We start from the raw sequence: 22,365 nt of genomic DNA on the forward strand, positions 1-22,365 counted from the left end.
GACATTTGACAGTTGAAGTTCAGAGCAGAGGACATACCAAGGGGAGGACCTCCACTACTCCTAACCACCACTGCATCTAGGGAAGAAGGGTGAGATCTGTACAGATAGGAGCCTCTGCTGGGAAAAGGGGTCTGGGCAAAAGGGGGCCTGACGTGAGGGATGTATATACTGGGGGATTTGTATTTTGAGAAGGGGTTTGTACTGGGCTAAAAGGGGAATCTATAATGAGGGAGGAATAGGGTCTGTGCTAAGGGGGTATGGACTGAGGGGTGAACTGGGAGGGGGGCTATGCTGAGAAGGAAATTTGTACTGGAGAGAATTAGGGCTGCTGGGGGAGACATGTATTGTAGGAGATATGGTCTTGGAGAGGTTTATGATGGAGGTATTTTTTATTATATTCCAAGCCCTAAACTCTCTGCTTTATGTACTGTACTCCTGAGCCCTATCTTCTCTACTGTATGCACTCTCAGCCCTACACACTCTGAATTACACACACCTACGTTCTGCACTCTGTGTTATGCACTCCTGTTATGGTGGCATTAGTTGTGGCGTAGGACTTACTACAGGTCTAGTGTATACCTTTCCTATAAAATGGCAGTTGGTAAGAGGAAAAATAACAAAGTAAACTTGTCGGATATTTTAATCCTATAAAATTAAATGTCTTGCCAAATATAAAATACAATATGTCTGGTATTACCTTTAATTAGCCAAAAGTCCTCATCTGTGAACTCCCTTTAAACTTCATTTTGTTGCAAGGTCCTAACTGTCCCAACTTTTGGGCTAAGGTTCTATTTTCAGAGGACATACTGTCCAAACTGGCTCTGTGGCTAATAAAACTGCTTTTCTTTGGACAAGGGAATGTAGTTGGCAGGGAAAATAAATTCCACACATTTTCTTAGATCCAATTTACACAAGATACTTAAAAAACTCCCTTCATGTACACTACAGTTATCAATAAAACTGACACTTTGATGTCTCTTTGCGTGCCTCACTTTAAGATCATACTGTAACCATAAAATCACAGAAATTATTAATGTCAAAACTTTAGGAATGAATGGATCACTTTTATTCTCTTAATATTGAAATTTGTCTAGGGTTCATAAAACATAAGTTAAAACAATAGACAGATGAGCACCAACTGTATATACAGTACTGACTCCAAAAAGTCTATAGCTGTAAATCTGGACCACACACCTGGACCACATAGAAATATAAACAGCTTTGAATAAAGTCAATGTTAAAAGATATGAAAGAAACCACATAAGTAGGTCTACAAACTCTTTTCTTTTTCATAGTAACAGATGGATTGCAGCTTTAAGCAAGGTGAAATTAACAAAAGAGCCCTTCAAAGACAGCTTAGAATTATATAATCTTTTAGAGAGTGTGAGAGAGAAGAGGAGAGAAAACAGCCAGTGACCTCATAAAACCTGGGAAATATTAGAAAAATGTTACAACCTAGTCTCATATTTTATGTATCCAAAGCCTGCAATAAAATAAATATATTTGTATATATTGTATAAGGATCAAATATACTTATAAAGGATCTAGATGATCCCAATGTCTATTGTATTTACCTAAAGTTGTTCCAAAAGAAAAAAAACGAAACCAGCACTCAAATCTTCATGCAGACTAAAGAAAATTCTAAATGCCAAAACATTGAGGTGCAGCCATTCAGAGATCAGGTCTACATTTTAGCTCTGAGGAAGGGGGTTCGTCTCCCGAAACGCGTTAGCCTATCCCATATAGGTGTTTGAATCCATTGGGCTGCCCTTACGGATTACCTGTTCTGTTTTTAACCTTTTTGGTTTGTGAGTATATTTCTACTATGTTTCAATAAATACGTGGTGTACCACGTTAATGCACGATAGGAGTGTGCCCTTGTTTGTTTTTGTTCACCATTACCTAAAGTGGTATTAAACCTAAAAACAAAATCTAATATATTGCAGTTTACCAATCCTCAGATGTGGTGGCTCCATTAGTTTACCTTGAATACATTTTTTCCCTGTACTACAGCTGGTGATTAAGCCAGTAACACACTTTCTGTCTTAGGGTGTCTGCATTTTAGATGAAATAGTAAAGCATAAACCTTTGGACATCAGCATTGTCAGTATAGGGAGCTGGTAATGTTAGACTAGCAGATTTAGATGGACTTGACTAACAAATTGAAGCTGAACTCCAGCTAACACTTTATAAGCAGTTACAGCAAACATTAATTTTTCCTTTTGGGATGAAGTTTTTACATAAATGAATACAATCTGACCATAGTAAGCACCCCTCTAAGTGCTAAATGTTTTTTTCCCAACCTTCTAACTGCTACACTGCTACTTTGGAAAGCTTGGTCTGTTAACCATTAGCTGCCTGGCCTATAGCCGTTTGGCGGGCCGCAAAAATGCTTCAGCTTTCCGGGTGCACAGCAGTTCGCGCGGTTGCAGAGCCGCGCAGCGTCGCGATCTGTCACCGGCCGTGTACCTCGGACACGGCCGATGACAGATCTGAGAACCGGCCCCCGTTGCCGGTACCATGTGACCTGCTGTGACCAATCACAGCAGGTCACATGACAGTTGTATACAATGGATGGCTTCATTCATGCCATCCATTGTATACTAGTGCCTAGCTGTGAATGGTCACAGCAGGTCACATGCACATGTCATGTGATTAGCTGTGGCCAAATCACAGCTAAGCACAAAAAAAAAAAAAACCTGAATGAATCGATTTCATTCAGGTAAATGCTTGCTTATAGCAAAGTAATTCTTTGCTATAAGCAAATTGTGTAAAAAAAACTTTGGTCATAGTAAAATATGAAAAAAACTTAAAAAAAATTAAAAAAAATTAATAAAAAATAAAAAAAAATAAAAAAATATATATATATTTTTTTTTTTTCATACTGTCACCAGTCAGTGTCCCTGTTCACCACCATGCCAGTTATATGATGACACTGTACTGCACTGGTGACAGTATGTAAAAAAAAAATTGTGAAAATAATTTTTTTCATTTTTTCATTTTCCGAAAAATTATGACAAAAAAAATACAACTTCAAAAAACTCGCCATGCCTCTTATGAAGTACGTCGGACTGTCTACTCTGCAAAAAGGGGTCATTTGGGGGATATCTGTACTGTTCTGACATTTGGGGATATCTGTACTATTCTGACATTCTTGGACCTCAAGAAATTAGATTGGCTGTCAGTACTTCAGGATTGATCAATTTTCAGATCTATACCATAGTTTGTGAACTCTATAACTTTCCTACAAACTAAATAATACATCCTAATTTGGGATTTTTTCACCAAAGACATGTAGCAGAATACATCTTGGCCTAAATTTATGAAGAACAATTATTTATTTGTAAACTTTTATAACAGAAACAAAGAAAAACGTGTTTTTTTTTTCAAAATCTTTGGTCTTTTTTTGTTAATTTAGCAAAAAATAAAAACCCCAGCGGTGATTAATTAACCACCAAAAGAAAGCTCTAGTTGTGTGAAGAAAATGATAAAATTTTAGTTTGGGTACAATGTTGTATGACCGCGCAATTGTCATTCAAAGTGTGAGAGCGCTGAAACCTGAAAAATGGCCTGGACAGGAAGGTGTAAAACTGCCCGGTATTGAAATGGTTAAAGCAATCTGAAGAAAAAAAAAACAGACTTGCTGGCTTAAAATAAAGGAAGGAAAAGAAAAGATAGAAAAAAAAAATTTGAGAGCTGCATGTTTATATATTTATTCATTTATTTTGGGGGGGGGGGATTGGGCAGTTAATGCTGCTTTAAAACAATGCTTTGAAATCACCAAACATTAAAGTAATAGTAAAGTGTAGGGTTTTTTTTAAAAAACAACAACCATAATATACTTACCTGCTTTATGCAATAGAATTGCACAGGAGAGCCTCCTCTGCTTAGGTCCCCTGCCAGTACTACTGGCTCCTGCTTTTCTTGGGCTGCCACCATAGTTAGCTGTATCCTATTGTGGCATGTCTGCGGGCTCGATCTCAAGCCTTGTCCCATAGACACAGACATTGTGCCCCAGAACTGCACCCACTCCTTTGTCACCGGATTCAACTGACACATTTGGCCCCCTGCTGCCTCAAAGCCAATGATGGCAGAAGAGCTGCTACTGATGGGTACAGTGCTGGATAGAGTGAGGGCTCGGGAAGCATAAAAACATTTTTTACCTATACATTGTTTTACCTTACTGCAGGGAATGCATTAGGATAAAAAAATGTTTAGGCTTTAGAACCACTTTAAATCCACAAATCTAAGAATTCACTTAAAAAGTACATAATAGACTTATCAGGACAGAATTATAAGAGCTTGTGTACATGTTGTTCCTTACCTATTTTGGATGCAACTTTGAAAAACACATCAGGGGTCAGCAGATTCCAATTTACTTCAATAATAATGTGGATGACTTTTCTGCAACTGTGTTTGACCTGCTTTGCGTTGTATTTTTCTGGATGTGGCATACCTTGTTTGAGATGCAGGTCAAACACAGCATTTTGCATTCATATGCATTTGTTTAAATAGTGTGGAATGCAACACTGCAATGGCATTTAAATAGTAATTATAGAAAATATTTAGGTATATTCTACATGATTCTGTATTTTGTCTGTTTACTAAAAGTAGGAACACTCTTTTTTAATGTTTAAAATTAAGTGAAATATAACTAGCTTATGTGTACTCAAAATACCAAAATAATTGTCTAAACTAATTGGAACACAGGGGTATTTACAGAGATTTTCATTACAGGTATATATTATCAGCATTTCCATAAACCAGAGAGAAATATGGGGTTTCCATCGCTTACTTCTTTCTGAAAATGCTAGTTGTCTGGCTGTCACACTGACCCAATAGCTTTAATGCTGAGAAAATAACCTAGAACAAGTATTCACTGGCTTCACCCAGTGCATACTCGTTTGGGATCAGTGACTCAAAGTACTAAAGCCAAAGACATCCTGGCATCTAGCATTTCAGAAGGTGGCTTTGGCATGCTTCTTGTAGTACAAAACTATATTAATATTTTACGTGGCTAAAACACAAAAGAGGGCTTGTTCCTAGAATCTCTGAGAGAACCATAGGTGTGCACACAGGGTGTGCCTGGGTACACCCTAAGCACTCTGTCCGCATTGGCATTATCATCATGTGTTCCAGTGGGGAGATGGTAAAGATCTCCCTCTGACTGACTCCGACATATAAGAAATGCTTCTGCACTTCATTCACTGTGTGTGTGGGGGGGGGGCAGATCTCTCACTGACTGGCTCTGCTTATAAGAGAAGCAAGGAAGCACTTCTCTTTCACTCCAAATCTGCAAGCATGGAAATTATATGTTTGCAGGGAGATCAGAAAAATCTCCCTTCTGGCTGGCAGAGTACCACAGGAGGGAGGGTGTGACGGAGGGTAGGCAGGACAGAACACACAGGGCAGATGGCAAATGCACAAAGCTTTATTGAGACAAAAAATGACAGTTACTCAATGGGGGGATTGCAGGGAGGGTGACCTTGCCAATAGGGGGACAGCAAGGAGGGTCTAAAACACTTGTAGTCCAGTACCAAGGGCAAAGGAAAAGTCTCTGTAGCAGATTGTAATCCAACAGGGGGGTAGGGGGTCATCACAGGAACAGTTCAGGTAAAACAGGGGAAAGCACATGCCCACAGATCTGACAGGGTACCTGTTCTCCCAGGGATACGAAAGTAGGACACAGGTACCTGTTGGGGTCTGGAATAGGTGAGTGGTCTCTCCCTTTAGGCTGGGGAAGTCAGGCAATCTCCCCCTCGGCTGGGGTCTCAGGCAGCTGGCAGGCAATCTCCCCCTAGACTGGGGTCTCAGGCAGCTTGCAGGCAATCTCCCCCTGGACTGGGGTCTCAGGCAACTGGCAGGCAATCTCCCCCTAGACTGCTGTCTCAGGCAGCTGGCAGGCAATCTCCCCCTAGACTGGGGGTCTTGGCAGAGTCTAGCCATGCGGGTCCCGCCGCAGCTGGGCTTCCTCGATGGCTGTGCAGCGGAGAAGACTGACTGGGGAGCCCGGCATCAGCCTTCTTAAGCTGGTGTAGGACGCTTCCTGGTCACCCTGGCAACCAGGGGTGGGCCGTGGGCGGCATGCCTCCTTGCTCAGCAATGAGGCTTGGCTTCAAAGAGCCGAGGCAGGAGGAGAGACAGCAGGGGGCCGGTCATTCTGAATGGGAGGAAGTGGCTAACGAAATTTGGGCTAGAATACACAGACGAAAACACAAACGACAGAGAGGAAATTGTCTAATGAAGTTTGGGTTGGAATGCATTGTTGCAGGGAAGGAAAGACATTAATTGAATTTGGGAACATAAAGCAGGATGACAGTGGAGAAAGGCATTGATTGAATTTGGGAACATTTGGCAGGATGACAGGGGGGAAATGCATTGATTGAAGTTGGGAACATTTGGCATAAGAACGTAAGGAATTAATTAATGATGTACAGTTTGGGCTAGAATACACAAACGAATACACAAACGACAGAGAGGAAATTGTCTAACGAACTTTGGATTGGAATGCATTATTGCAGGGGAAGAAAGGCATTAATTGAATTTGGGAACATAAAGCAGGATGACAGTGGAGGAAATACATTGATTGAATTTGGGAACATTTGGCAAGATGACAGGGGGAAATGCACTGAAGTTGAGAACATTTGGCACAAGAACGTAAGGAATTAATTAAGGATGTACTTCATTTGGGCACAAGGGATTAAGTATGGGATTAAAGAAGAAATTAATAATTGGGGCTGGCAGATCACCTATATTGTGACAGAGGGGTACTGGATTTACAACCAATCAGGATGCCTAGCAAGAGCTCACGTGACCATACACCAAGCTTCCTGGTTGGTTGGCAAAACATCTGCAAAGAGACTTAAGAAAATGATGATGGGGTGTGAATCACCCTCATTTTCCCTTCCAAGTTGTTCCAACCTGTATCCAAGTTCATGCAGTGCAGGTATTGTCACTTCATCATCTGAACTTTTTTTTACCTGTCTAGTCTTTAGATTGTCACAAACGGGTAACTGTAATGCAATATGCTTGCACATTACAAAATAACAGCACAATTTTGTTCATCTCATACATTGAAAAATATATTTCTTATCCCCGGATATACAGTACAAGCTGTCAAGCTGGGACCCCATGCTTTCCAGAAAAGTATGATGTGCTTTCTCAGAAATAGATTTGTTTTTTGTATATCAGTGGCAACTTTTAGTTACATTTTTCAGAAACTTTGTAAATGGTGTGAGGCTCAATAAAATCTTTTAAATCTGCTGTTTCTATTCCAAACTCTATTTTCACCATAGGTGCCTTCTGGGGGCAGATAAGTGACTGAGAAACCCTCACTCTATTATTATACTTCCCTGTCACCAAAGAAGCAAAAAGCCCATATTCTGTCACCATCAGCCCCTAGTGCTTTGAAAAGGATAAGTATACAATTAATACATTTGTGTTCACTAAACTATGCAATAAATAAATAAATAAATAAATACATTTTAATACACCAAAGCAGTCATATCTATACCAATAAAATCACAAATGCAGGTGAAATTAGAATGCAATGCTTTCCCTTCCCTTTTCCTCAAATCAGTCCACATCCAACTATATAAATGTGTATAAATGTACGAACGGGTTTATGCGCATAGGTCTCTTGAACAGGGAAGAGGCACTTTATAAAATTTTGTTTTAAAGAAATTTGAATAACCTTTCCAGAGCCATTTCAGAAGCAGCAGTAGTTAAGCAATAAATCAGCACATAAAATACAGTTTCTTGCTATTCATATTAAGTTCATTACTTTTCTAAATAGAATGGTGAACCTCCACGCAGTGTTCTAAATATCATTTTTCTTCTGAGTGTTTCCGTAAGTATATATACTGCTCAAAAAAGGAACAATTTGAAAAACACATCAGATCTCAATGGGGAAAAATATCATGCTGGATATCTATACTGATATGGAATGTGTAATGTGTTAGGAATGAGAACAAAAAAAACGTGCTAGGACTGTGTTGGATGTCAAAAAACATAGCAGCTAGCACTTTACCATAATACATAGTATAATAAACATCACAAAACGATAGTGCAGTGCTACAATAAATTAAAATGTGTGTGCAAAGCAAATATATCAAACTTATGTGCCACCACAAATTGAAAGAATAAAGGAATCCAAATATGAAGCCAAAAACTGTGAATTCAGTGGTTCTTTGATTATGAGGGAAATGACAGATGTGGATGTCAAACACCACCAAAACTTCTTAATGATGAACCACAGAGCACCTTGGTGTACAACAAAGGGAGGCTTACCAGAATCATATGACCCTCAATTAAGAGTGGTCAACCAGCACTTGTATATCAATCCAAGATATCCAGATTACCTCAAAACCACATTTCTAATGATGGTACTGCTGCGTTATATCAGATCACTGTGCATATATACCCAGTTGGACATAGTATCATAAAAAAGAAAAAGATATGCTCTCCATAGTGTAATCTAGATTAAAACATCAATGTAATGTGGTAAATGTGCTTACAATGAAAAGATGACAATCAAGCACTTCAAATCACATTCAGCACTGTCTCATGAATGGTGCTATCGCAACATAAAAGTGTTGACAACTTTTATAATGTTTCATGAAAAAAATTAATAAATAGGATCAACATAATAATATCCTTCATATATTGTTATAAAAAAAGATTTAAAAACAAAAATGTATTGCATAGATATTAAATGTCTTTTTGGACAAATATTATTCCCTAAAAATTCCTGGAAATGTATTATCCACATATTTGTATATATAAATATTATTGCCAAAAGTAAAATCTACAACATCATTATATTAAAAACTATAGAAGCCCCTGAAATTTGACATCCACATCTGTCATTTCCCTCATAATCAAAGAACCACTGAATTCACAGTTTTTGGCTTCACATTTGGATTCTTTTATTCTTTCAAATTGTGGTGACACATAAGTTTTATATATTTGCATTGCACTATTGTATTGCACACACATTTTAATTTATTTTAGTGCTGCACTATTGTTTTGTAATATACAGTTGCAAGAAAAAGTATGTGAACCCCTTGGGATTACGTGGAGTTTTGCATGAATTGGGCATAAAATGTGCTCTGAACGACATCTAAGTCACAACAATAGAAGAACACAGTCTGCTAAACATAATACTACACAAACATTAGATGTTGCCATGGTTTAATTGCACATAACATGTAAACATTCACAGTGCAGGGAGGAAAAAGTATGTGAACCTTTGGACTTAATAACTGGTTGACCCTCCTTTGGCAGCAATAACTTCAACCAAACATTTCCTGTAGTTGCAGATCAGACCTGCACAACGATCTGGAGTCATTTTGGACCACTCCTCTTCACAAAACTGTTTCAGTGTAGCAATATTCTTGGGATGTCTGGTGTGAATCGCTCTCTTAAGGTCATGCCACAGCATTTCAATCGGGTTAAGGTCAGGACTCTGACTGGGCCACTCCAGAAGGCGTATTCTGTGCTGTTGCAGCCATTGTTTTGTTGAATTACTTGTATGCTTTGGGTCATTGTCCTGTTGCATCACCCATTCTCTGCGGAGCTTCAGTTGGCGGACAGATGGTCGTACGTTTTCCTGCAAATATGTCTTGATAAACTCTGGAATTCATTTTCCCATCAATGACAACAATCCGTCCAGGCCCTGAGGCAGCAAAGCAGCCCCAAACCATGATGCTCCCTCCGCCATGTTTTACAGTGGGGATGAGGTTTTGATGTTGGTGTGCTGGGCCTTTTTTTCTCCACACATAGTGTTGTGTGTTCTTCCCAAACAACTCAATCTTGGTTTCATCTGTCCACAGTATATTTTGCCAGTAGTGATGTGGAACATCCAGGTGCTCTTTTGCAAACTTCAAACGTGCTGCAATATTCTTTTTGGACAGCAATGGCTTCCTCCAAGGTGTCCTCCCATGTACTCCATTCTTGTTTAATGTTTTCCTTATTGTAGATGTGTCAACAAAAATGTTAGCATGTGCCAGAGATTTCTGTAGGTCTTTAGCTGACACTCTGGGATTCTTCTTTACCTCATGCAGCATTCTGCGCTGTGCTCTTGCAGTCATTTTTACAGGATGACCACGCCTAGGGAGAGTAGCAACAGTGCTAAACTTTCTCCATTTGTAGACAGTCTGTCTTACCGTGGACACATGAACATCAAGGCTTTTGGAGATACTTTTGTAACCCTTTCCAGCTTCATGCAAGTCAACAATTTTTGATCGTAGGTCTTCTGAGAGCTCTTTTCTGCGAGACATGGTTCACATCAGACAGTGCTTCTTGAAACCAGTAAACCCAAAACAGGTGTGTGTCTTTTAAGGGCAGGACAGCTGTCAGCAACACATCCAATATCATCACACTGATTGGAGTCAAGGTTGGCTCACTCCTGGCTCCAATTAGCTCTGGGAGAAGTCATTAAGCTAGGGTCTCACATACTTTTTCCTCCCTGCACTGTGAATGTTTACATGTTATGTGCAATTAAACCATGGCAACATCAATGTTTGTGTAGTATTATGTTCAGCAGACTGTGTTCTTCTATTGTTGTGACTTAGATGACGTTCAGAGCACATTTTATGCCCAATTCATACAAAACTCCACGTAATCCCAAGGGGTTCACATACTTTTTCTTGCAACTGTAGATGTAAGGTTACCCCATCATTTGGTGGAAATGAAAGTGATCAACCTACAGAGGACTGAAATCAAAGACACCCCAAAAATCAAAGTGAAAAAATGATGCAGCACGCTAGTCCATTTTGCTGAAATTTCATTGCACCAACTCAGTAGTTTGTATGGCCCCCATGTGCTTGTATGCATGCCTGACAACGTCGGGCATTCTCCTAATGAGATGATGGATGGTGTCCAGGGCCCACTAGAGGACGTTGAGCTCTCAGGCCACCCTCATGAAGTCTGTTTCTGGTTGTTTGGTCACAGACAATCTCACCAGTGCCCTGTTGGAGATCATTTTGTAGGGCTCTTGCAGTGCTCATTCTGCTTCTCCTTGCACAAAGCAGCAGATACTGGTCCTGCTGATGGGTTAAGGACCTTCTACAACCCTGTCCAGCTCTCTTAGAGTAACTGCCTTTCTCCTGGAATCTCCTCCATGCTCCTGAGACTGTGCTGGGAGACACAGCAAACCTCCTTGCAAAGCACTTATTGATGTGTCATCCTGAAGGAGTTGGACTGCCTGTGCAATATCTGTAGGGTCCAGGTATCGCCTCATGCTACCAGTAGTGACACTGCCCCTAGCCAAATGCAAAACTAGTGAAAAACATCCAGAAAAGAGGAGAACATAAAAAAAGTCTGTGGCCTCCACCTGTAAAACCATTCCTGTTTTGGGGGTTGTCTCATTGTTGCCGATCTAGTGCACCTGTTAATTTCATCACAGCAGCTAAAACTGATTAACAACCCCCTCTGCTACCTAACTGACCAGATCAATATTCCAGGAGTTTAAATTACTTGATGCTATACTTGCTGCTATGATTAAAAAGTGTTCCTTTAATTTTTTTTGAGCAGTGTATTTCTTGTATCCAGGGCCAATTGACCAGAGTCAAGTAAAAGTGTACCATTCCATCCCTCCAAGTGCTCCCTTCATATGCTGGAAGCAGATGCTGACTTGAAACTCATCACTCATCAACACATGGCTCAGAATTATTCAAAAAAAAGCTGCAAACCAATCATGTCTTCAGAGGCAAAAATGGAATCAGCCGTCAAACTTTACCACATGTCACACCCACAGGAAAACCTCTCTAACATGTTTCACCTAATGGGCTTAATTATAGTGTATCTTGTGCTGAAGCCTGTTAGCTGATTAAAGTTTTTCCTGTTAAGACATCACTGGTGTGTGGCTTTTCTTTTATATAATATTGAGTCTTGTATCTAGGGTGTTTCACTTTATCTAAAATTGCTGAATGTCATTTATTTTATTTATTTCAGGTACTTATATAGCGCCATTAATTTATGCAGCGCTATCTATCTATCTATCTATCTATCTATCTATCTATCTATCTATCTATCTATTACATTCACACCATACTTGATGCTTATTCATCTAACTCAATACCTGTACCCACTTTGAAGGGATTTAAAATTATAACACTGAATCTTGTTTAGAATGATGAAGCAAATTATTCCCTATAGTTTGGAACAAAATAAACAATGCACTGGGGCGATCACACTGTGTGGATAATGAAGAAGGGATAAACTTACTTTTTACTGTTGCTGTGCGGGTGCAGTTGTACAATATTGCAAGCTCCCCAAATACTTTCCCTGGTCCCATGGTGCATAGCTTCACACTTTCTTTTGTAACTTCTACTTTGCCATCTGCAAAAAAAAGAAGAAAAACATCAGCAAACATACAAACTCATTTTTTTCTATTTTTGTTTTATCCAGTCTTGCAACTTTAGCACATGTTCATAAAACTGTACAAATCTTTGCAACTCATGTATGCAGGTAAAATATACCTTTTTTTTAGGACAAATTTCTATATATATCTATATATCCATTTAAGGACCATGCTTTCTCTGGCACTTTTTACTTTACAATTACTTAGAACCCCCAATAAGTATATGTATTTTTTAAATCAGAGGCCCTGAAGAATACATTTGTGAGTTTTTCTGGGTAAAAAATACACTTTTTGAACCTTAATGCAAAGAAACACAATACATATTTTTTTGGTAAAATAGAAAAGAAGACGTTACGTTGAGTAAATAGATACCAAATATGTCACTTTTTAAAACTGCGCACTCCCATGCAATGGTGGCAAACAACTTAAATTTTATTATCCATAGGAGATGCTTTAAAAGCCTTTACAGGTTACTACTTTGGATTTACAGAGGAGGTCTGGTGCTAGAATTACTGCTCATGTCCTGATCTGACATTAGCGGTAATACCTCACATGTGTGGGATGATCGCTGTTTGCACTTTCATTTTTTTTTTCATTTTTTTTACAGTCACTTTAAAAAAAAAAAAGCTTTTGGTGACTTATTGCTGTCACAAAAGAATGCAAACATCCCTTTTGACAGCAATAGGCCTGTGAGAGGTAATCGTTATGAAGGTATCTGGGGTCAAACCCCAAATCCCTCCTCTAACCTTAAAAGCAAGATAGGTGCGATTGCTTTTATTTTTTTTAAATGGCGCAGATTGTTTTTGAGTAATCTGAAAGTGGTATCAGGTCATCTCTTCTGGTTTACTATTTAACGGAGCCAACGGTCTTTGTTCAGCTCCGTGACTGATCAATCAGGACTCCCGGTGGAACAGGAGATCCTTTCCAGAGGAAGGCAGCAGGAGTAGACGTCCCCTGTCACTGCTTTTAATAGTGACTGAGTGGCTACTTAGTGGCTCTGATTGCTATTACAAGAAAGCCAACCGTCGGCTGCAAATAACGGTACTGCGACAACGCCTGCAGGTGCAGACATCATCCAAGTACAACCACTTGAAGACCAGTGATGTACCAGGTAGGTGAGTGGTCAGCAAGTGGAGATTAGATAGATAGATAGATAGATAGATTTTTATATATATATATATATATATATATATATATATATATATATCTTTATTTATTTTTTTATTTTTTTTTATTTTTCATATTTTTAGGATCATATCTCGTCATTACCATTAGTGACTACCAAAAACAATCCAAAATAAATTCTGCTACTCCCAACATGCATCAGGATACCATATATGTGTATATTATTCAGTGTTGGTACCTGTAGTAGGGCCTAGAAACAATAGTGCACATTTTGTCTTTAGAGTGTGCAATTAACCCAAATTGAATTATCAGATATTAGCGTAAATTACAGCCCACACACTACCATAATAATAAATATCAAACTTTTTTTGTCCTACCTAAAACATACTGACACTTACCTTAACTCAAACCTAGATCAATCATTGATCTAACTGATGTATTTAATTTTATTATCTATTGTTTACTTCACCTCATTCACCAAGCAAAAATTCCATTAGTAAATCAACTCCAATGTATCTTTCTCCTCACAGATGATTTGAGGAGTAGGAGATATGAGGGGCTTCCTAAACATTTGAACAATGTGAAATGGCTGTCACATTGATCATATGATCAGGAGTCCCTCCTACTGGCTGCTGATCGATAATCCTAAACAAGGAGTTGATTATTGCATCTCAGCCTCTATACTGGGGTTGTGCAATTGCGCAAAATCCCTACACATACACAGGCATGTATATACAGTATGTAGCAGCATAACATAAGGCCCATTCTAGGCTGCCACATATATATGCGGTCAGCTTATGGAAAAGGTTTACGTACAAGTATTGTCAGTAAAGTCCATTTTTATAAGCCTCAACAACAAAAACATAATCTATTGAAACATAAAAACAATAGAGGTTAATTAAGACATTAGAACAAAAAAACAAGAAAACATCCTGGTACAAACTCCTGACATGAGTGGGAACTGGAAGTGTCATACTCTGTAGGCTCATACTAATTATCTGTGAGTGTACAAAAGAAATAGGGAAAATCTATCTTTATTAAAACAAAAAATCTTGATCTTGTTTATTGTTAATTGGGTCTGCACACCAACCAAACCACCACATAGCAAAATACACAGATGATAAAAATACATCTATAAAAAACAATAAGGATAAGTCCACTCATCCAAATATCTCTGAAAATTTGAATTAAACATATACAAATATAGAGACCTAATGTGTAAGAATAGACTGTGTTTTTTTCTATGCAAAATGAGTGTTGTGCAAGATCCACAAAAAAACCCCCAAAACGTTAGAATCTTGTAATGGCTTCAGCCCTTTCGACATGTCTGAATATACTTAAGGAGTTAAAATAGGCTGACCTTGCTTCAGTTTTTCTCATTTTATAAGCTGGGTCCTGTTTTTCTGTAAAAGTGGTCTGGGAGGCTGTAGAGCTGCATTTGGGTGACTTGTTAGATGCCACCCATTCATTATTCCCAGGCTCCTCTCAGGAGATTGGGGAACAGCCATTCCCCTATCTCTCCAGTTGAGCGTGAATCCAGAAAAATCAAGCCCTGAGCATTCCCAGGTTCACAGCTGTCAAAACTCAACTAGGAAACTGGGTAAAAAATGGATCAATCACAGTCCTGTGGCTATTAACGGTATGTAAATAACTGGACAACACATATTGGGTATTGCTGCGCACTCTGGAGTAGGAGAAATAATCTTACGCCTCTTATTCATTGGTACTCTAAACTAATGAACTATAAAGGTGTTTAAAGCATTGTTTATTATTAGAGTATATGTTTTTTTATTGTTTTGCAGGCACACATCATTTTCAAACTTGACATATTTGGTATCTATTTACTCGATGCAAGCTCATCTTTAATTTTGTAAAAACAAATTGTGTTTGGGTGCACTAGAATGAACTTTATTCTATTTGCTTAAATACATGATTAATGTAATAAACAGTTACACACATATCATTGAACAAAAAAACAATATTGTTCTGTGGCTTTTAAATAATAGTTTAGCCAAAAATGCAGATTTTAGCATGTGTGCAAAAAATGAAAAAATGCACCAGAGGGGAAGTGGTAAAACAGAAAGAACTGTGCCAGTAAAAGTAAACTTTATTCAATCCACGGAGTCACACAAACAGGGTAAATTTAGGAAAAGGCACTCTGCCAGATATAGCTATATGTGTTGAACAAAACTGACCTAGGTATTTGATCGATTTAAAAACACAGCTATATTCAAAACTCTGCTTTCTGAATTATTTTTTGTGTGTCTTTGGATTAGATAAAGTTTACCCTATGCTTATTACTTTTCTCTTTTTTGGCAGACTTTTTTTTACCTAGCTACAGACTCAAGCTGTGTTTGAGGAATTCTGAAGTGTCTTTAGGTCCTACAGGGAAATGAGTATCTTCCTCAGCTCCTTCCAGGAGGCAACAGAAGATGCTTAAACAACCAGAGCTGCAGTTTCACAGTTTGTAAAAGTAGATGTTCTGCTTCAAAACACTCCACAATCACTTATCCTCTCACTGCATAATTTTCTTAAAATTTACTTTTAGTTGTAGACGTTGCTTTTTATAAATGCTTTCCTGCATATATTTATATATGCACAAACACTATAGAGCTATGTTTCTCAAGTAATGGGTCACGACCCAAAAGTGGGTCGCAAATAGGGGCTGACTGGCATTAATGTAGTGTGTGGAGGGGGCATCCGGTACGGTCTCCTGGAAGCAATATTTGGGGGTGCAGAAAATAGAGAGTCTGGTTTGGTGGGGGCTGGAGCAGGGACAAAAAACAGCAGAGTTCTCAGGGTGCTGGCATTTATTTCCACATGGCAAGTGGGCCAGCAAATAGTGAGGGCAGCTAGGCCTGAGAACTCATGAGTGAGCAGCAGCGGACGTAGGCTGCAAAGCATCTCCAGTGTGGCAATGCGTCCCAGAGACTGGATTCCTTCTCTAACCTTCTCTCCACTCCGACAGTGATAGCGGCCCGGAGGAGAGGCTAACTGGAGGCCCAGAGGACATGGGAGGTGCAGGAGCCTACTGGCATGGAAGGTACAGGGCATCAAACACCTACCCGCAAACAGAGACTAGGACAGGAGGCAGTGGAAGGACTGCAGACAGGGCCAGGAGTCTCTCTATTAGCCCCTTCTCACCATCCCTCTCTCTCCCCCCCTCCCTCCCTCTCTCATCCCCCCTCATCCACCTCTCTCTCATCCCCCCTCAGCCCCTTCTCACCCCCGCTCTCTCAGCACCTTCTCACCCCCTCTCTCTCTCATCCCCCCAGCCTCTTCTCACCACCCTTCTCTCTTCCCCCCATCTCTCAGCCCCTCCCCACCCCCATTCTCTCTACCCACCCCCATTCTCTCTACCCACTCCCTCTCTCACCCCCCACTCTCACCACCCCCCCCCCTTCTTATCTCACCCACTGCCTATCTCTAATCCTCACCCCTCTCTCTCTCACACCCCAATAACTCTTTCCTGTAAGCTGGACTAGTTAACTCTTAGGGAAGGGGGGTTGAAGGGGTTAACAATGTTGTTAGTAAAGTGCAGCAAGAAGGGGTTAATTTTCTGCCACTGCTCACTGATGCATTAGTGACCAGTGACAGTTATTAAACCCCTTTGTGCTGCATAAGTGGCACCAGTGTCTGTATTAATTAACCCCTTTATGAAGGGGTCAAAAAACATTGCCAGTGGCCACTAACGCAGCACAAAGTGGTCAATTAACTCTGCCAATGGCCAACAATGGGAATGGATTTAAGTACAATTTCCAGTTTAAACTTAGCTAGCCTTAAAAATTGTACTATCCCCCCTCCTAATGCCTATGCCAGCTAACCTGTGTAGAAAAGATGTACACACCTATTTTCAGGCTTCTCCAGTCCAGTCATGTTATTCCACGTGTGAGCCAGTGGTGTATGCAGGGGAGAGGAGGGAGCACCAACAACAGATGGGACATGGGAACCTATGGGTGATGTCACCATTTCAGGCTTTACCATCCATTATCAAATGCTCTCTTCTCTTGCCTGCAGCCACCACTGACTGACACAGGGGATCCTGTGACCAGACCAGAGCAAGCTGAGAATAGTCAAGTCCATGGGTTAAGGAGTGAAAATTACTTGCCTCATCCCACATCCAGGTGTCGACAACCCATGCTACACCACTGCTGACTGGGCCACAGGGCAGGTGCCACCCAGGCCTCTATAAGGCCCCAATAAAACGTGCGGTGCCCTAACAACATAGCTTAGTAAAAACCACTGGCTGCACTAATATAAATGTTAAGACGGCCGGGAGCACAGCTATGGCCAACCTTAATATCTGTATTATTGCGGTCAGCCGGTCCTATTAGGGGGTGCGCATGGTGCACTTACAAAGTGGTCCAACAGCCTTCGCGCTCATTCCTTCTTCCTCTACGGCAGCGCTGCGAGGAAGTGACATAACTATACTTCCTTCCAGCCAGCCAGCTGTGCAGGAGGGAAGAAAAGAACCACTGGATGCCAGGGAATGGCTCCACTAGGCACTTTTCCTGGGTTGTGGCTCAGTGATAGAAAGTTCTGGTTCAGCTAAAGACAAAAAAAGCAACAGAATGAACCTTGAACATGACCTCAGAGTTACTTTGTTTTCCATCACCCCAGACTTTGAGACACTTAGCAACAAGCATGCCCAGTGTTACCATTAGTTCTAAATAATTTCATATGTTTCAAGTACTGTTTATTCCATTGGGTTTTTACCTCAACAGCACTTTCATTTTCACTAGAGCTGCGATTACTGCACTATCCATTTTAAAAGGAAGCCGTTTGTTTATAGCTATAAAAGTGCACATACATTGTAGAATACTGCACAAGCTGTTTTGTGGAATACGTTTTGGAAAATTAAATTATTTTTGGGTCACGACTTAATGACCAAGGGGAAATGTGGGTCCTGAGGTTCCACAGGTTGAGAACCACTGCTATAGAGGCATGCAAAAATAAAAAAAACAACCTAACATCTTCCACCATAGGTCAGTACAGTGTAAACCCCTGTGATATAATGATTGCCCATGACATTGGGTAATTCATGTGACTTAATTATAACAATTGCTAAAGATGGATTTTTCTATCCTATATGGGTTCATAACTCTGGCAGTTATTTGACAGCATTAAAATTGCCCTCCTTTGACACACACATCATATGAATAAAGTGCATACAACACCCCAGAAGCACTGTTAAATCTGTGATAAATATAATTCTGTTATAAGTCACATTAAATATGGTACAAATCTTGGCATTCCCCCCTAGTTCATCATTAAAATCCAGTTTATAATCCCCAGCATAGCTAATTGGTATTTTAGACAAGAAAAACAGCCCAACAGTGACTAGTGTAACTCTTGTAAAGGCACCTCATGCCTTTGCAATACTAAAAATGTAAATAGTTTTGCTGGGTAAAAATTGTAATCTGAGGTGAACTCTTGACATTTTATTTTTCAGGAGTTTTTACCTATGTAATATATATATATATATATATATATATATATATATATATATATACACACACACACATACATACATATACACACGCACACACACACATATACATATATAGATTTATATTATGTATATACAGTATATATTTAATAAATTATTCAGCATTGAACAATCAAATCAGCTCTTCAAGAAGCAATGTGTCCTTAATAATCTTTATAGCAATTTGTAATGCAAAAAGCATATTGCAGCCAAAATGCAATATTTGGGAACAGATGTTTTCTTAAATACCAAGAAACAAAATTACAATGTTTAAAAAAGCTGGTTACACATGAAGAGATCTGATTATTTGTAACTGGATGATAAGACAACAAAATGATCTGTGTTTCTACCTTTCTGTACAGGTAAGACGACCCCCCTGTTATCTTATTTAATGCAGAACTGCGCAAATTATATATATATATATATATATATATATATATATACACATACACACACACTCATATCTGCTTTGTCAGCAGGCATACAGAAAAAAAAAACTTTTTTAAAATGAACTGTGTGGTCATTGTCAATGCTGAAACTGCACACCTAGTGGTTATTTGCAATAAAATGACTTGCAATCAAAAAGTCTGTCAATGGGAGCCCCGAGGAATATGTAAACAAAAGTTGTAAATCCTGTAATTTAACAGTCTTTAAATGAGGTGCCTTGTTTATTTATTGCATTACCTGGATGGCTACTCTCATTCCTCACTGTATCTACATAGAAACATAGAAAAGTGACGTCGGAAATAGACCAAGTGGTCCATCGAGTCTGCCTGGGTTTTTTTTTGTTTTGTTTTTTTATTTATACAAGTTTTGTGTATTTTATTTTCGTTAACTTTTTTGTCTTAGTATAGATCTATGTTTGTCCCAAGCATGTTTGAAGCCATTTACTGTTGACTAACTGTTTCTGCTGGAGGTTTATTCCAAGCATCAACCACCTGTTCAGTAAAACAATACTTTCTGAGATTAGTTTTGAACATTCCTCCAGTTAGTTTGAGGTCACGTCCCTGTGTTCTTGCTTTTGGTTTTATATTGAAAATACTGCCCTCCTGAACCTTATTCACCCCCTTGATGTGTTTAAAGGTTTCAATCATGACTCCCCTTTCCCTTTCATTCCTTCTATCTATCCAGAGAGCTATCCAAGCTGGACTTCAAAATATGTCTGTCTTTGTCTATCTTTATCATAGGGGGAAGGGAGCTTTATGAAATTAGATTACACATTTAAGATAACATTGTTTTTATGGATCCAATTCCTCTCATAGGAAGTAACGAAATGACAGGAAAATTGTATTTTCTGGCAAGACTTTTCTGCATTTGTGAAAAATGTTCTTAGCCTGTAAAAATTAAAACAAATGCAGTTGTCACATTTAACCATTAGCCGCCCGGCCAATGGCCGTTTGGCGGCTTCAAATGTGCCTCTGCACTCCGGGTGCACGCCATTTGGCGTGCTCCCGCACATGCGCAGTTTGCACTAATGCAGAGCGCCGCAGCAGTGCGAGCTGTCACCGGCCGTGCACCTCGGACACGGCCGATGACAGATCCGAGTACCGACTCCCGTTGCTGGTACCATGTGACCTGCTGTGACCAATCACAGCAGGTCACATGACAGTTGTATACAATGGATGGCTTCATTCATGATGCCGTCCATTGTATACTAGTGCCTAGCTGTGAATGGTCACAGCTAATCACATGCACATGTCATGTGATTAGCTGTGACCAAATCACAGCTAAGCACAAAAAAAAAAAAAAAAAAGCTGAATGAATCGATTTCATTCAGGTAAATGCTTGCTTATAGCAAAGTAATTCTTTGCTATAAGCAAATTGTGTAAAAAAAAAAAAAAAATACTGATCACTTCCCCAAAGTAGTACAATGTTACTATGGTAACATTATACTACTTTGGTCATAGTAAAATATGAAAAATAAATCTTAAAAAAATAAAAAAAAATGTAATAAAAAATTAAATATAATAAAAAAATAAAAAAAATTAAAAAAATATATATATTTTTTTTTTCATACTGTCACCAGTCAGTGTCCCTGTTCACCACCATGCCAGTTATATGATGACGCTGTACTGCACTGGTGACAGTATGTAAAAAAAAAAATAGTGAAAATAATTTTTTTAATTTTTTTCATTTTCCGAAAAATTATGACATTTGGGGGATATCTGTACTGTCCTGACATTTGGGGGATATCTGTACTGTTCTGACATTTGGGGATATCTGTACTATTCTGGCATTCTTGGACCTCAAGAAATTAGATTGGCTGTCAGTACTTCAGGATTGATCAATTTTCAGATCTATACCATAGTTTGTGAACTCTATAACCTTCCTACAAACTAAAAAATACATCCTAATTTGGGTTATTTTCACCAAAGACATGTAGCAGAATACATCTCGGCCTAAATTTATGAAGAACAATTATTTATTTGTAAACTTTTATAACAGAAACAAAGAAAAATTTGTTTTTTTTTCAAAATTTTTGGTCTTTTTTTGTTAATTTAGCAAAAAATAAAAACCCCAGCGGTGATTAAATACCACCAAAAGAAAGCTCTAGTTGTGTGAAGAAAATGATAAAATTTTAGTTTGGGTACAATGTTGTATGACCGCACAATTGTCATTCAAAGTGTGAGAGCGCTGAAACCTGAAAAATGGCCTGAGCAGGAAGGTGTAAAATTGCACGGTATTGAAATGGTTAAGCACTGTAAGCTGCAACATATTAACTTTGTTTTTGGATTTACACAGACAATAAGAAACCATTAATTTTTATTGGATGTTGTGGGTTTGAATACATAATTGTTTACATTATGTTCATTCTTGGTAACATCAAAACTGTGAGAAAACCCACAATATATATCTAAGGGCCTTTTTCTCTGAATGCATAAGTTATATGTAGTTCACCCATTCTAATTAGTTTTGCATAAAAGCATTTAGCATGAAGCAAAGTGTTGGGTTACCCTAAAATGGCACATGTACCACCAAAGATGTGGAAACCGTCTGGTCAATTTTACCATTTTATAGGAGAATGTTGTGTTTCGGTTTTCAGCATTGAGTTATAGCAGGGTACAGCCTAACACTAAAAATATAACTATGTTTTTTTCCTATAAAAAAAGGGTTTTGTTGTTATAACAGTTTGACTAATGAGATTCGGGTTCTTAAAAATGCTTATTCCTGATTGACTCTTTACAATTTATTTTGAAAGAGAACCAGAAGATCTTGAAATACATTTTCTAATGAGCGCAATCAAATATTGCTACATCCCATACACATTTACATATGTAAAATGCTAAGGAAGACATACTTGCTAGGCCAAAGAATTTTATAGACCTGCAAAAAAAAAAAAAAAAAACAGTATAGCTGAAGAAAATTAAGCGCAAATGGCTATACTTTT

General features: G+C 38.9%; 1 protein-coding gene across 4 annotated transcripts in view; it reads right to left on the reverse strand.

The window, feature by feature from the left end:
- The window catches only part of PRKG1 (protein kinase cGMP-dependent 1), a 1,352,400-nt gene that overhangs the window by 621,978 nt on the left and 708,057 nt on the right, over positions 1–22,365 (reverse strand). For all 4 annotated transcript variants that reach the window (XM_089683127.1, XM_089683128.1, XM_089683125.1 and 1 more), the window contains exon 3: positions 12,229–12,342. In XM_089683127.1, coding sequence (XP_089539253.1) covers positions 12,229–12,342 — 114 coding nt within the window. The remainder of the gene's footprint in view (positions 1–12,228; positions 12,343–22,365) is intronic.

The sequence above is a fragment of the Staurois parvus genome, unplaced genomic scaffold (assembly GCF_062004578.1).
Source record: "Staurois parvus isolate SC_StPar_1 unplaced genomic scaffold, SC_StPar_1.0 ptg000303l, whole genome shotgun sequence".
Lineage (NCBI taxonomy): Eukaryota > Metazoa > Chordata > Amphibia > Anura > Ranidae > Staurois > Staurois parvus.